General features: G+C 43.2%; 1 protein-coding gene across 1 annotated transcript in view; it reads left to right on the top strand.

Annotated features, from left to right (window-relative positions):
* The window catches only part of HDAC4 (histone deacetylase 4), a 62,623-nt gene extending 46,926 nt beyond the window's left edge, over positions 1-15,697 (top strand). Inside the window, exons 7-17 of the mRNA XM_011498379.1 lie at positions 1,024-1,133; positions 2,292-2,432; positions 5,217-5,458; positions 5,765-5,940; positions 6,343-6,443; positions 7,945-8,223; positions 8,706-8,900; positions 10,791-11,066; positions 11,709-12,046; positions 13,345-13,899; positions 15,497-15,697. Coding sequence (XP_011496681.1) covers positions 1,024-1,133; positions 2,292-2,432; positions 5,217-5,458; positions 5,765-5,940; positions 6,343-6,443; positions 7,945-8,223; positions 8,706-8,900; positions 10,791-11,066; positions 11,709-12,046; positions 13,345-13,899; positions 15,497-15,640 — 2,557 coding nt within the window. The 3' untranslated portion in view covers positions 15,641-15,697. The remainder of the gene's footprint in view (positions 1-1,023; positions 1,134-2,291; positions 2,433-5,216; positions 5,459-5,764; positions 5,941-6,342; positions 6,444-7,944; positions 8,224-8,705; positions 8,901-10,790; positions 11,067-11,708; positions 12,047-13,344; positions 13,900-15,496) is intronic.
* The last annotated feature ends 485 nt before the right edge of the window (positions 15,698-16,182 follow it).

The raw sequence follows: 16,182 nt of genomic DNA, 5'->3' as shown, positions 1-16,182 counted from the left end.
AGAGAGAGAGAGAGAGAGAGAGAGAGAGAGAGAGAGAGAGAGAGAGAGTGAGTGAGAGAGAGTGAAAAACGTTTATACTTTTTTTTCTTCAATGTAAACATAATAAAAGTTTAAATATTTAATTGTTAATGGAAAAATAGAAAAAGGAGCATAAATATTGACAATCGATAACAATACGAATGTTTAAAAATAATATTTTACCCGTTAATATGAATTATTTTTAATTTATTTAAATAATTGGGATAATAATAAGACGCCATTTACGCAAATTTCGATAATCATTGTATTAAGATTTATTATGAAATAGAATGGCCATTAATTAATATCCATAATTGAATTTATATGATTGACAATATTCAACACACTGTTGAATTAAATATCATTCTTTCTTTTCGAGGCTAACGTTCGCGTATATACGTAAAGGAATGGAACAGTTTGAGTTTGTCTGATTGCATGAATTGTAAATTATTCCGGTTAGTGTTGAGTCGTAGAGTGCCTTTTTCGTAATGTAATAAGCACTTATGCCCATATTTCTAAATAAATTTTTTACTCTACCATATTTATCGAATGATTTCATGGAGTATTTTATTACTTTTTATTAATTAAGTTATCGATAATCCAAGTAGATTATGTATCGACAAATTGATAAAACTACACGACCTTCAGCTTACACAAGCTTCAAAAATAAAATCAACATTAACAATCGGATTGCAAAAGCCAAGTTGAATATTAACATTACGCCTTATCATATTAAAGTTAACGATACCTTAGCCGGGGACACTACAATCTAACTGAATTTCAATGACGTTTTTACCTTATTGCGTTCGCGCGATAGATGATGCCATATCACGAGAATATATATATATATATATATATTTATTTATTTATTAACAATTGCTGGGGCTCGCTTCTATACTTCGGCTCGATAGACAAAAAGTCCCATTAAGCAATGCTAGGCAATCAGAAGCGGCCTGAGATTAAAATTAATGTAAGCGTCATTTATCGGTTTCGTTGAATTTCTAGGTTGCAGTCGCAGTCGGACTCGACGAGTTCCACCAATGCATCGCATCCCTACCGAATGCCACAAATACTTCAAGAAAAGTTCAGCGACGATTTCCCGCTACGAAAGACAGGTATCGTAAGCCCAAACTGACCCGACGATCGGAAGTCTCGCTCTAACTGACCAACAAATCCCTTTTTTGATTGCCTTGGTTTTTCTTTGTTTTATTTCTTCTCCTCCTCTTTTACTTACAATAATTGCTGGTTGTGTTACTGGCATGTGTGCGTTTAACTAAAGCATGTATCAACGTTTTTCCCTCATTTTATTTTGCGTAAGCCCTTGTGCTGACGATTAATCGATTTTGTTGATTGTTATCGTTTTGGAAGCTATGGACCTGGCGCGATTACATACCCCTTTCGTACACAAAGGGATTGAGTGACGGAGCTTGAATTTCGCTTACGATTTGTTTAATCGTCGGAGTGAATCGGCAACGCGAGCATGCGAATTCGATTAAGACGACATTTTGACGAGGCTGTGACGGCCGATGCTACCCTGTACTGTGTTACTTTGTAACTAATTATGCCACGGTTTAAGGGCAAACGATGCACGCCTGGGCTTATCCCGGCGATTCTGGAAAACGAGCGCGCTGATTTCCGCGAACAATTGCGAGGCGAAAAATGCCAATGGTGACTAATAATTTGAAAAACCTCTTTGTTCGTTTCGTTAAGCCAACAGGAATTTTACGATGCCAATTAAGTATTAAATTAACGAGTGTACAAACACGCACATAGTGTACAAAGCTTAGGAGCGACTAATCAAATCAACTTTCAATAGTCACTGAATCACTTACTTGTATGCGATTAACGCAAATATTGTCCTTCGTGAAACAAAAGGTTTTGCTCCTTTTCGATACAGTGATTTATTATTTCAAGAATAAGCTCACTACCACCACTAAGAACGATCAATAAATGTTTCAAGCTCGCGCGCGCGCGCCCATTTATAACAGCAGTTGTAAATCTCAATTGTTATAATAATTAATTAGAGCTTCTATTTTGACGTATCGACAGCAGCCGCACTCCATGCTTTCTTAATATCGGTATTTGTTTGTTCGATGCGTCCGGGGCGCGTAAACACGCACAGGTCACCATATCTTGCAATCTCGCCCTTGTTTAACAAACATAGAAAATAAAAACAAATCAAAAATAAATAAAAACAAAGAAGCACACGATCGGGCCTAGAACACTGTAAGCTTATTAGAATTAACCTAACCCTGGCTGAATCTCTCGGCCAGCTTCGGAGCCGAATCTGCTGAAGGTGCGACTTAAGCAGCGTGTCATGGAGAGGAACATGGCGGCCACGAGAAACTCACCCCTAATGGCACGACGGAAGGATCGACTCCTGTCGCACCTCAAGCGGAAGTCACTCCTTGCAAGTACGTCTCCCCTCACTTAAACAAAATCTGCGCGCGAGTTTGCGTGCGCGCGCGCGCTGGAGCGCGCGCGTACGTAAGCATCGCAGAGCGAAAGGGAGAGAGAGAGAGAGAGAGAGAGAGAGAGAGAAATATATTTGGGGATGAATGACGAGTGCCGTTAACCGCGCATGGACCGTGAGGGAATCGCACATGCATTCTTGTTTCTTTCAAACGCGTGTTTGCCTCCGTACACGACCGTCTTGTTCTCAAGGAGAATGTGAAAGTCAGCGGTAATCGTTCGACGGAAAATTTTTAAGTGCCTTTATTCCTCGTTGCTTTGTTTGTAATGAATTCTTTCGCAGTCCCTCAAAGCCATCAAGAACCGTGTATATGATAAAAACAATCTTTTTACGCGAAGGAACTGAACGCAATGTTAATATTGTTGATAATTCCATTGGATCGTGATTTCTTTATTACGTAGATTGAGTTGATTAAACGTCTCTTTCACACTCTCTTACGAACGATTTCTTAATGAGTTATTTTATTGCATTAATAAAAGCAGAAATGTACATAGTATGTAGATTTTTTACTTTAATAATGTTTTCTTCGTCAAGATGTATTACGTTTAAACCAATCGGCGCAATATTCGTTCTTTTTATTTTATTTATGTATTTCTTTAGTTATTTATTTATTTATTTTTTTTTTTTTTTGTATATTTTTTTGTATTATACATACGTATGTTTAAATGTATCGTTAAAGATTAATGAAAAGTTTGATATTTCCAAAGGGTAAGTCATCCTAAAACTTATAGTGTTTTTAGCTTAAATTTTCAAGTTTTTCTTAAAATCATTATAACGGTATTGGAGCAATCACTTTATGAAAATCAATTGTCGTTTAAATAATTGTGTGAAGAAATTATTCTCCAGCACTTCTACTAGTACCGTAAATGCTTGAAGTTTGCCAACTAATTTAATAGTTATTAAATACTCGGCAATACTTCATTAAATTAATGTTCGATAGAAAAAAAAAAGAAAAGAAAAAAACAATTAAAACGAAAATAGAATTGTATAAATAATTCTAGAAATGTGCATCGGGGTGAAAAATATAATTAAACACTCGCTATATTTCTAAATATATAATTGCCGTATTATTTGTAAAATATGTAATTTAAATAATACGAGTGCATATGTATAGCACATAAATAACGCAGTATAATCGACACGTAATTATCATTGTGAAATTTCATAAACATTCAACATAATAATGCAAGACGTTATGTGCATTGACGGAATTTCTCATATTGCCCAACATAACTATCGTTACTTTTACAATGCGTCATTAGACTTATTGGCCACATTATTATTATATGAATAGACCATCGATCGTGTCGCACTGTTCTCCAGGCAATTTCACGAAAAACTGAATTTGCAAAATGAGTGTGAATATGGATTGCCCTGATTTGTTTTCGAGCCAGCGATTCCTTCGAACGTCCGGTGACGGCCCGATGGAACTTGGCTGCACCCGTTTACAATTAATCGATTGTTGATTTGAATTTTTCTGCTAGTGTCTTGTAACCGCATGACCAACATTAACAAATGACAAAAATTACTACATACACGCGTGCAGCTTTGTTTATTAAGTACTCGCAGGAGTATCCTCAATTTGCTGTCGCAATCTGCAAGTCAAAATTAATGAGTAAATGAGTGAATCACGAGATACGTCGATTATTCCAAGCATTTAGTTCATGCTTTTTTAGGTTTACATTAAATTTGACAAAATTTTAAACTAACAAATTAAGGATTACTCGAGTTACATTGTTTTCAAATAAATCTTCTTCCTCTTTCCATTAAAAAAAAAAAAAATTAACTTTTATGTCTTGGTTTTTATTACATACGAATACACATATACGTACGTATGCATTTATATGTAGATATTCGACTTGATTTAACTAAACATTAGATGCGTTCGAATTACCAAATATTATCTTGTGTTAATAGTTGATTAATAATTAAAGTAAAATAATTTCAAGTAAGTATCTATAAATTTAATTAAAATTAATTTTCAAATAGCTGTACTAGTTTTTTTTATAATCGTTGCGGTTTTCGTGTGCTAGATTAAACGAATGACAATAATAATAATGAATAATAATTAATAAATAATAAATAATAAATAATAATTAATAAATAAATAATAATAATAATAATAATAATAATAATAATAATAATAATAATAATAAATTTAACGTCGAGTTTTTCTATTTTATTTTTTATTTTTTATTTTTCTTTTTATTTATTTTTTTTTTTTTTTTTTTTTTTTTTTTTTTTTTTTTTTTTTTTTTGTCAAGCGGAAAACGATAGAATTTAGTAAAAATTGTGCTCTTTTGTAATGAATGCACCAAGTGGACGATTACAATTTCATGAAAAGTACAATCTGTCAATCCCAATAACGATCATTTAATTACGCATATATCGTAGTACACTTACTGCACGATATTCTACGGTATCGATCGTTTTCATAAATTAATGACAAATTTTTCAACAATTCGAAATACAACTAAATGACGGTTATTAAGTATCAACAAAGTCTTAGATGAGTGTACGCAAGGACAAACGTGCATCAACGAACGGGAAGAACGCCATGATAAATGTATATGCTCTCGGCTGCTCGCACGTACCTTCGTTTCGCGACGATTATTCACCCTCGGGTGGATGTATGCGAGTATGTTGGCGCACGAGCGGCAACGAGGCTCGACCGCCAATGAGCGGAGCCTCGATTCGGTCGCGCTGACGGTCCATCCACTTTCAGACTCCGGCAGTAATCCCGAGTCCGGGCCGAATTCACCGCCTACGGTCAACAACCCCCAGGCATCACCGACGGCCGGCGGTGGCTCGAGCACCCCGATCCAGGAGGAGGGCGAGGGCGCGACCTACGGCGGCCAACTGACTAGCGGCAGCCAACAGGGCAGCCTCTCCGACCTCTCGCTATTTAGTTCGCCATCGATGCCCAACATCTCCCTCGGCAGGCCCCACGTGCCTTCCAGCTCAACGGTGGTGAGTATTCGACTCTCGAGGCATCTCGAGGTGAGAGCTTGTCCACGCGGATGTTCGCCCATTCGCCTCTCAACGGCTACGTCCCTCTCAGTCGCCTAATATTACGAGAGGCCAAGGATGAAAGCTCGAGGCTCGAGGACATCAGCTCACGTCCCGCTACCATATTATCTCGGCGACTGTCGACAAGAGTCTCGACAATATTGAGTAGTACCGGAGAGAGCCTGCACCCTCGGGCAAATCCTTGGCTTACTCGTCTCTCACAAACGTCGACGATCCCTCACGATATACCCCATCTATACTTAGGGTGGCACGAAGCTGGCGCCGGTCTCGGAGGCGGAGGTGCGAGCCGCTTTCACGGCGCGACTCGGGATGCCCCTCACCGGACAAATGTTGCCGGGTACTCTGCCCTTTTACCCCTCCCTCACGGTCATCGACGGCGAGCCCAGCTACATTCACAAACAAATGCAGAGCCTCGAGCAGGCGGTGGTTAGTGGCAGTAATGGCAGTAGCGGTGGCGGTGGAGGTGGCGTCGGCAGTGGGGGCGGCAGCAATAGCAGCGGCGGTGGCGGCAATGGCGGCGGCGGTGGCGTTAGCGGCGGTGGTAGTGGCGCCGGCAATGGTGGTGGTGTCGGCGTCGGCGTCGGCGGCGGAGGCGGTGGCACCGGAAGCGGTGTCGGTGTCAGTGGTGCTAATGTCGGCAACGTTGGCAACTTAGTCGCCGGTGGTATCAGCAGCGTCAGCGGTGTCGGTGGTGGTGGCGGTGGTGGTGGTGGTACCGGCAACGGAGGCAGCAGCGGCGGCGTCGTAGGCGCCGCCAGTTCCGCCGCCGCCAGTGGTGCAGCCGTCTCCGGAGGCGGCGGTGGGAGCAACGGGGGAAACTCGAGCGGCAGTCGCCAGCACCCGGTTTACCATCCGACGCCCATTACGGATACGCAGGTGGCGCACGCGAGGCTTCATAAGGCTGGCCACCGGCCACTAGGTAGTATGTTACCCCACTTCTTTGAATTTTTTGCTTTCGTGCGAGGCCAGAGTCCGCGTCATGGATTCTTGTTTTCGGAGTCTTGGACGAGCCACGTTACCCACGGGACGGACACCTTCCGCCTGATGCAGCAGAGGGTTATTTATGTACGACTCTCCCTATGACATTGGTTTTCCCGTTCGCGTTACATAGAGATTCTCCGCGGGTAAATGACGATTTCTTTGCATTAGTCGTTCGACGGTGTGTTTGATTATTGATGATGCGCGTCTTTTGGCAGAGGAGAATGTTTGTTTTGGCGTTGATCGGTAAATGGTGATCGACGACGAGCCGGTGGCTTTTTCGTTCCTGCCTTTTATATTTATCGATATACATTTGATCGATGTGGTAATCGTACGGGAGAACGTTTTAATTATCGCCTGTCGCACGTAACGTACGAGAAATGAATGATGATTCGCACTCGTGTCGTCGCCATGTCATGTCCGTTGCTTTATGCAAATTATCTGACTTTCTCGCGCATTTAATTATATCCGGGTAATATTTTAAAAAACTAATGGCGCGGCTATTGAGGGGAACCAAAGCGCAAAACCACTAATGCCGTCGAGTCCTGGGACGATTAATATTTCATGAGGCTTGAACGAGCCTTAATTTTCTCCCTCGATCGAACGTCAATCATTCGAATATCATTCGAAAAATATGAATCCATGAGGAAGACGCACCTCGTGCACTTTTGCCGATTTTGCGCTACCTTAAAGCCACGTCCAAAGTATCGGAGAAGGAATCGAAAGTGAAGCTTTCGTTATGCTCTCGGGCTATTCGTGAAACGGGCCTGTAAGTGGCGCACCTGCCAATTTCAAAATAATGCCAACCTTAGTCGATTCTCTAGTCTTTTCTTGGCGAATTATCAATGCCGGCTTCCTTTATTTCTCATTGAGTTATTGCCCGGGCAATGTGTTACCGACGCTGTCTGATCGGATTTTCTAATTCGTTCATTCGATCAATCTCTAGATTCGCGTATATTAATTGTCCAGCCAATTCAAGTGTCACTAGTCGCGGGACATTTTGAAATCTTACCGAATCTTGGCTAAGCACGCGAAAATGGGCTTCCTGAATAGTCAGGCAAATTTTTAACGTAATTGCTCGATATTCGGGATATAAAATCCAAAGTTCCACTGAAATATGTAAGCCATTAGGTAATTAATTATTAGGCGCTTTTCGTTCGGATGGAAAAGAAAAAAAAAAAAACAAAAAACAAAAAAACAAAAAAAAAAGCAAAAAGAAATAAATAAACTCTAGTAAGAAATTTGGATAAAAATTCTTTGCGCAAGTGCGATGGAGGAGAGGGCGCGTCTCTCGTAGATCGATTGAAAATCATTGGCACGAGTAGGCGAGGATGGGTCAGGGCAAGCTCGTGCTCGATTTCCATTTGGATGTGGCTGTTAGGTGGCGTCCGAGTCGGCCCCGGGCACCCCTCGTCTTACCGGACCGCGTCGCCTCTCATCCGCAGGTAGAACGCAGTCGGCTCCTCTGCCGCTGGGCCACCCGATGCTCCAGGGCGGCATGATGGCACCCCCCGCGACTACCCACTACGAGGACTACCTCGCGGAGAAGCAGCTCCACGAGCAGCAACAGACCCATAATTACCTTAAGCAGCAGATACGGCAGACGGTGCTCACGCGGGTCGGATCCCGCGGGCAGCCCGGACAGCAGCTCGAGGAAGCACCCGAATCCGAGGAGTCCGAAGTCATCGATCTCACCGGCAAAAAGGATATCCCCGGTCAGTCTGGTATTAATTTTTTTCTAACGTTTTTAAAAAAAAAAAAAAAAAGCAAAGAAAGCCTTCCCTTCCTTACGCTCTACTCTACGTAGTCGCACTTTCTCTCTCTCTCTCTCTCTCTCTCTCTCTCTCTCTCTCTCGCTCCTTAGTTGGTAGTATTTTCGTTCGGAGGAACGATTTAAGGAATCGCGTGACGGCCAAGCTCATTGCCAATGCACAAGGTCGAAAGTACCACTGATTATCCGCTACAGGGAGAGAGGTAGAGAGATTGGGTGTTTCGAGGGCACATGACGTTTAAAAGTTTAAAAGTAGCTGGAATGAAAAGTGGAATGGTTGAATTCGTGAAGCGCTGCTACAGCGGGAAAATTAGACGCGATTTCAAGGTCAAAAGTTCCTCGGCTCTCAATTCGATTGAGACCCAGCGGTCGCTGGGCCGTTGCTTTAAAAGCTCCCTTCTTGAAATGAAGTAACTGGCGTGTTGTGTGATACAGCCGGAAACAGCGTCGGTGTCGAGGAGAGCGAGATTTCGAAGCAACAGCGCGACCGAGAGCAGTTCCTCCAGCAGCAGAGGGACTTGATGATGCGACACACGATGCAAGCCGTGGACGCAACCGCGTACCCGGGGAGAGTCTCCCAGTCGGTGAGGCCCCTGTCCCGGGCGCTTTCCAGTCCGCTCGTCCACCTCGGTAAGTCATCACTCGAGTCATCGGTAAACCGCTCGCCATTAACACCTTCGCCTCTATCACCATCCTCCTCCCCCTTATGACTCGCTCTCCATTTTCTCATTCGTAATATTTATTATTAAATATTTCATTGATTAATCTCAATCTCATGGATTATTATTATTATTTCGTACGAGAATTGTCTTGGTTGCAAATGAAATGGCGATGATTTTCAGACGTTTGTCTTTAATATCTGATATTTTAAAGTCTGTCGTAGACTTGGGTGGGTTTTATGGAGGGAAAAAACTGTCGTGAGAAATTATCGCGTATAAAAATAGTATTAATGCTTTGTGGGAGTGGTAAGATTAAAATCAACTGGATTAGATCAAAGGATTAGCAATTTATTTTTATCGTCTATTTAAGTGTCGAAGATAGTTTTCCTTTATCGACTCACCCCTCCACACTGGAATGACAAATTATAAATTTCCATAATTCTTTAGCAAGATATTTAAGAGACAATCTCGGCTAGCATTATGTAAACGGAAACCTTAAAACTGTCGAGTGAATTAAACTTTTTATTAAATAATAGACATTTTAGTATGCGAGAACGATCTCTACTTGTCTTTACATACAAACGACACTTAAGAATTACGTGATCTCCGCATATGGTTTCTTTGGTCTTTATACTATGTATTTAACATCAAATTAATTATTCTTCCGCTTACGATAATTATCTTTGCTTCGCACATTATTCAAGAGGATTTACAATTTGCGCATTCATAAATACCGTGGTCTCCTTCAAAATATTAAAAATTCCCCATCATCCCGGTTCCACGAGCATGGTGAAATCATACTTCACCTGGCGAAGTTCCCTCTATATTCACCATCTCTTTTATCTTTTCCTTCTCCTTCGAAAATAATCTTATTATCTCGAGAACACATTCTCGTTTATATTATTAAGGTGGCGACTTATCTTCGAGGGCTCCCTTTCTATAGCCATGACTCTGAAGTCGATAGAAGATGCCAACGGTAAAACGATATAAAGTCTTTATACGCGACCCTTCTCATTCGGACTCCATCAATCTCACTCTTCCAAGACTAATATAAATAATACCTATAACTTCTTCTCTAATGGACTTAGTACGTAAAGTCGATTTATATCCATTATTTACGATCTACAGTTCAATGGCCACCGAGCTGGAATAACGTGTGTCCCTCCTCCTCCTCCTCCATCTTCCCTCTGTCTCATCCTCCTTCCTCACTCTTACCACCCTCCACCAATCCCACCACCCACCCGTCTTCGCCCCAATGCTCACGTTAGCGCTTCTCTGCACGACGCGACAGGCATCCGTATTATTTTCGCATTTTACTATAAGACTTCGGAGATTCGCATTTAAATCCAATATAGAGCCGAAGAAAAGATACTCTGTCACCAACACAATTACACATTACACATTTCATTCTTCTCTATCGCTCTTTCATTATCGTCTATCTAATATCATCTATTGTTTCATTTAAAAAAAAAAAAAAAAAAATTCTTTTTTTTATTTAAAAAAAAAAAAAAAAAAAAAAAAAAAACCTATAAATAATTTAATCCGCACGAAGAAAAGATTCGGTAAGCCGCGCGAACGTTTAAAAAAAAAACAATTCCCCTCCCCTACCATTGCAATTCCCGTAACAGATGAACGTGGCAAAAGTACGAATTGAACGTTGAATAAGCGTCAAAATAGTCGTCGATAGTGAGCGAGCGAGCGGAAATATGATAATGGAAGAAACTTTGCGCAAAACAGTCGCGTCGCAGTACAAAGGATAGGGCCCAAACATTTTCACAAATATTTTCACAAACATTTTCACAAAAATTTGGCAACTAATGTCGTCGTCGTCGTCGTCTCGTTGACTCGGCGACCATCACAGGTCCCCAAGGTGCCGTAGCCGCTGCCGAGGTGTACGCGAGGAGTCCCCGGGAGCAGCCGACCACGGGCCTCGCCTACGATCCTCTCATGCTCAAGCACGCGTGCGCCTGCGGTGAGACCGTGCGCGGCCACCCGGAACACGGTGGCCGGCTCCAGAGTGTCTGGGCGAGGCTCTCGGAAACGGGGCTGCTACAGCGCTGCGATCGGGTACGTTCGCGCAAGGCCACCCTCGAGGAGATCCAGACCTGTCACACCGAGGCGCACGCATTCCTCTTCGGTAAGTGATCTCGAATGCGACGGCGAGCGCGAAGGGCGAAGGGGAACGTAGGACCGAGGGTAATCGGGATTATGGGAATGATCTATGGGAACAATCGGGAAGTGTAGAGGAGAGGAGAAGAGATCAAATCGAGCGACTCGGAGCTCTTCGACTCTACCAGCACTGGCCCTCGACAATTCCAACCTCGCACACACATATAAAGTATTTGCCTCGTTAATCATAATAACTAAATAAATAATCGTCGCTCGCCGTTGTCCGATAGAGGAGCACTTTTTCTCCAAAATCCGATGGTTCAACGTAATGCCGCGTCCGCGTCGCCTTAATCCAGCGGCCAAACTTGTCTCTAACGTTTCATCACGCGACATAATTATTTATCCCGAAATTTATGATTTGAGATTTAAGTAACATTAGCCACTCTAAAATAATAACAATAGCCAATGTATGCGATGCTTTAATTGACAGTAGAGTATTAGTAGAGTGGCTAGAAAGTTTATGTTATTTCCGCTAATGGGAATAATTGTCGTGACGCGATCGAGGCTGGACCAATATGGTTCGTTAAAAGATCATCGTACGGGACAAATGACGAGGTTAACAAAAGCTTGAAACTTATCTTAAGACGAGCTCGTCGTCTCTTTGACGCAGGCACGAACCCCTTGACACGCCAGAAGCTGGATATGTCCAAGATCCCGATCACGAGCTTCGTGCAGCTGCCCTGTGGCGGCATTGGTGTCGATAGCGACACCACGTGGAACGAGATACATACGGCGCCGGCCGCCAGGATGGCCGTCGGCTGCGTCGTCGAGCTGGCGTTCAAAGCCGCGATGGGCGACATAAGGAACGGCTTCGCGGTCGTGCGCCCACCCGGGCACCACGCCGAGGCCAACCAGGCGATGGGCTTCTGCTTCTTCAACTCCGTCGCCATTGCCGCCAAACTACTACTTCAGAAACTCGATCTCCGGAAGATACTTATCCTGGATTGGGTACGGACCAGTCAACTCATTTCCTCATTGCGACGCGCCCCATTCCGCTATTCTTTTAAGGATTACTTGCGCCGGGCGAAGGAGACCCACGGCCAATTTGCCCTTAAGCCCGCAGAACGATTTAATAAGTTGATAATGTTTATATTAACGAATGGTACGCTTACCATTAGTGATTGCGCGCGCGGGCGCAATACATGGTTATTACGTAAGCCGAGCGCAATATAATAATAATAAAAAAAAAAAAACTGTTGGGCTGCTCGTGATTTCAAAATACGTTACAAGAGCGAACGAGCGACGCTCTCTCCCGTCTACCTTCCTTCTGCTCTCCTAATACCTCCCATCGTCGTGTGTCTCGTGCCCGACGCGCTTTCCAGATGCTTTCAAGATGCTTTTTTTAGATATCTTCTACGCAACTAATCGCCCGAGGCATCCTAATACATGCGGAGGCCGCCAGGACCGCCGGGAAATTGATAACAATCATCTTTAGATATCTCGGCGAGCGTTCGCAATATCACATTACAGCCTCGTTGAAAAATTCGCCCTTTTATAATGACACCGCCTCACACCTCCTTCGCCCCTCCCCCTACACACATACACAATCCCCCCCCCAATCCCCCACGCCGCTCGGCAGTTACGACACAAATCCCTCAAAATTGATCGATTTAATGGTCGCGACGTGGCTCCAGCGGGCTCGTGCGCTCCTGTTACGCGTACCCGTTAAATATCTCGTTCTTATCGTCTTTACGAGTCTTGAAAGATGAAATTGCGCGAAACGAGAGGCAAAAGAGGGAGGAAGGAACAACGAAGTTGATAGAAGAAGAGAGGCAGCGGTGCCAGCAGCAGCAGCAGCAGCAGCAGCAGCAGCAGCAGCAGCAGCAGCAGCAGCAGCAACAGCAGCAGCAACAGCAACATTAGTAGGGCCCTTGAATTTTTTTTCTTTCATCTTATTATTATTATTTTTCATGATCGTCATTATTATTGTTGTTGCTGTTATTGCTGTTATTAGAATTATCATCGATATTATCAAATATCGTTATTATGATCGTTATTATTGTAATTATTCATAATATTGGGGTTTCGTCGCGTGACGTCCGTCGCACTTGTGGCCGATAAGGCAGCGAACTGTACCCAGCGCTACGGCATTTGCTTTATTATGATTATGGGTAGTAGGAGGGCGGGGAAGGGAACGTCGCGTTGAATATGCGAAAATGGCAAAGGGGCGCGGTCGCTCTGTATTAAGAGTGTCGCCGCAGCATTTCGACATCGGCATCGTTAACGGTCCGTGACTTCGCTTGCAGGACGTGCACCACGGGAACGGGACGCAGCAGATGTTCTACGACGATCCGCGGGTGCTGTATCTGTCAATCCACAGGCACGACGACGGCAACTTCTTCCCGGGCACGGGTGGTCCGACGGAGTGCGGGGCCGGGGAGGGCCTCGGCTACAACGTGAACGTGGCCTGGTCGGGCGGGCTCAATCCGCCGATGGGCGACGCCGAGTACCTGGCCGCGTTCCGGTCCGTGGTAATGCCCGTGGCCAAGGACTTCGATCCGGACCTCGTGCTGGTATCGGCGGGCTTCGACGCAGCAAGCGGCCACCCGGCGCCTCTCGGCGGCTACAAGGTCAGTCCCGCGTGCTTCGGCCGCATGACCCAGATGCTCGCTGGCCTCGCCAACGGCAAGCTCGTCCTCGCCCTCGAGGGCGGCTACGACCTCGCCGCGATATGCGACTCGGCTCAGGAGTGCGTAAGGGCCCTCCTCGGCGACGAGCCCACGCCGATCAGGGACGAGGAGCTCACGAGGATCCCCTGCCAGAATGCGATCGACACGCTGCAGAAGACCATCGCCATACAAGTAAGCCATCCCTCTCGTCCCTCCCATAGACGACCTTGTCGCCTCCGTCCACCCAACCAATCCCGTCAACCAATCAATGCCGCGTGTCACGTGACGGTCATGACAGTCGTGACGTTTGCGACGTTTGCGACGTTTGTGGCAGTTGTGGCAGTTGTGGCAGTCAGTCAACGTTTTCCTAATTACCATGCACGAGGCCAACGACGGAAGCAAACATTAAACGTTTGAGGCTCGCCGTTTTGCTATCGTTATTTCGAATTTTCATTAAAACCGCGGCATTTAAAACGCTTAATCGCCTTTGGTACACATAAAAAAGGTGTGTTTCGCGCGTTACAATATTTACACTTTTTATAAAAAGGTATAACGTAATTGTACAAAGCCAGTAATAATAATAAAGCCTTGTGATAAGATAATTGCTTGGGACGGCTCGTAATGTTCGACCTCTTAAATTATGTTATTCGTTAAAGCGACGCGTGTGTACGTGTGCGTTATTATTCGATTGTTTTGAAAGATAACGTCGACAATGTTCGCCGACTTGCGCGTAACATATCATTTCACGCGTCTCGTCGTTATTTAAAATGTTAAATTATCTTTGAAAATTTTTTCAATAAGGTAATCAACATCTGCCGCTCAGCGTTATATAAATTATTCAGATCCTTTTCGTGCGCGCTTAGTTCGATAAATTTATCGCTAGTTGATGCTCTTTCTTTTATTATTGCGATGTGTCGATTATAAAATCAAAGGGTACGTAAGGCGCCTGCCTAAAGCCATATCCAGCATTAAACCAGATTAGCAATTTATTGTATTTTAAGGCTCATATTTTATAATTTCATGATAACCACGTAAATATACTGTGCGGCGTAGAATTGAAATGGCTTTCTCTAAACGTCGTAATAATTAAAGGGAGATTTTTCAATAATTAGTTAATGACACTTTAACGTCTTGCAACGTTTTTCTTATTACTATATTTTTTTACGTCGTTGATAGTTTAATATCCTTAATTTATATCATTATTATATATATATATATATATATATATATTTCATTGCAAGCAGTGGGAGCTTGTGTGACGAAAGAAATAACGAAGAGAACGTTTGATGAACATAAGCCTCATTATTCATTTATTTCAATTTATAAGCGTCAACGGTTAATTAAAAAAATATGTTTATTCGTCCAAATTACCTAGCAGATTACGTCTTATTGCATTTTGAACAATTATAATGTAACCGATTCGTCGCAACTCATTACTAACGAACAAGTGGCCGTCAATATACGTACAACTGCACGTATGTACCTCGTCATCCCTCCTATTCCCTCCCCTCAATCTTATTTAAGCAATGTGAATTCAATTTTTAAAACGTCATTTTGTATGTGCATTGGCTTAAAATAGCGTTTATCTTTATAATCGCAGCAATGCTCGAGTCTACCATTTTAATAATAACCTGCTCTTAGCACACAATGCTAATATAACTTCGTAATTGTTATCGATGTCGAAATACAACAAAGTATTCTTGGCCCCCCTAATAATTTATCGAACGACGTTGTTCAAGGCGAACGCTCGGCACATAATAAAAACTAATAAGCGAATATAATCTTTCAGATGTCACATTGGCCGTGCGTTAAGCTAATGGCCCATACGGTGGCAATGAGTGCGATAGAGGCGAGTCAAAAGGAACACGACGAGACCGAAACGGTCTCTGCCATGGCATCACTTTCCATGCAACAGCAAAGTAATCTTACGTAAGTATTTTGCCAATGTTCCAAAGCGTTTAATTGCAACAATGAATCACCCGACGAGCAATCGCCGGCATTGGCTCGCTTCGCTAGAAAGCAACATTTCTTTGCGAGTTATAAAGCCAAGCTTGAAAGTAATACTTCAAACATGTAATCTCGCGAGCATCGAAGAAGTAAACTCAATGGCTCGACCAAGCGTTTCTTCAAAGTTAAGACGAGTTCGCGCGACAACGAACGGCGAAACAAGAAAATGCATAAATACATACATAAGGGTCGCTCAACATCATCACCAACAGTTTACGAAACGAATTGTCTCAATCTCGCGTATAACAAATATTGTTCCAAAAAAAAAAAAAAAACAAACAAACAAACAAACAACCAAACAAACAAACATTTTGTCAATGTCGTGACGACGATAAAGGGAGAATTAAAAAAATTTTTTCACATCATTCAAATTATCGATAATGCCCGATTGTAATTCACGATGATAAAATTCGCAGAAGTACGCCTGAACATTCCCGCGAAGTGTCGGAAAGGACGATGGAGCAGGAT

The sequence above is a fragment of the Ceratosolen solmsi genome, unplaced genomic scaffold (assembly GCF_000503995.2).
Source record: "Ceratosolen solmsi marchali unplaced genomic scaffold, CerSol_1.0 scaffold30, whole genome shotgun sequence".
Taxonomy (NCBI): Eukaryota; Metazoa; Arthropoda; class Insecta; order Hymenoptera; family Agaonidae; genus Ceratosolen; species Ceratosolen solmsi.
Note: the sequence above shows the minus strand (reverse complement) of the source record. Positions and strands in the feature narration are given on the sequence as shown.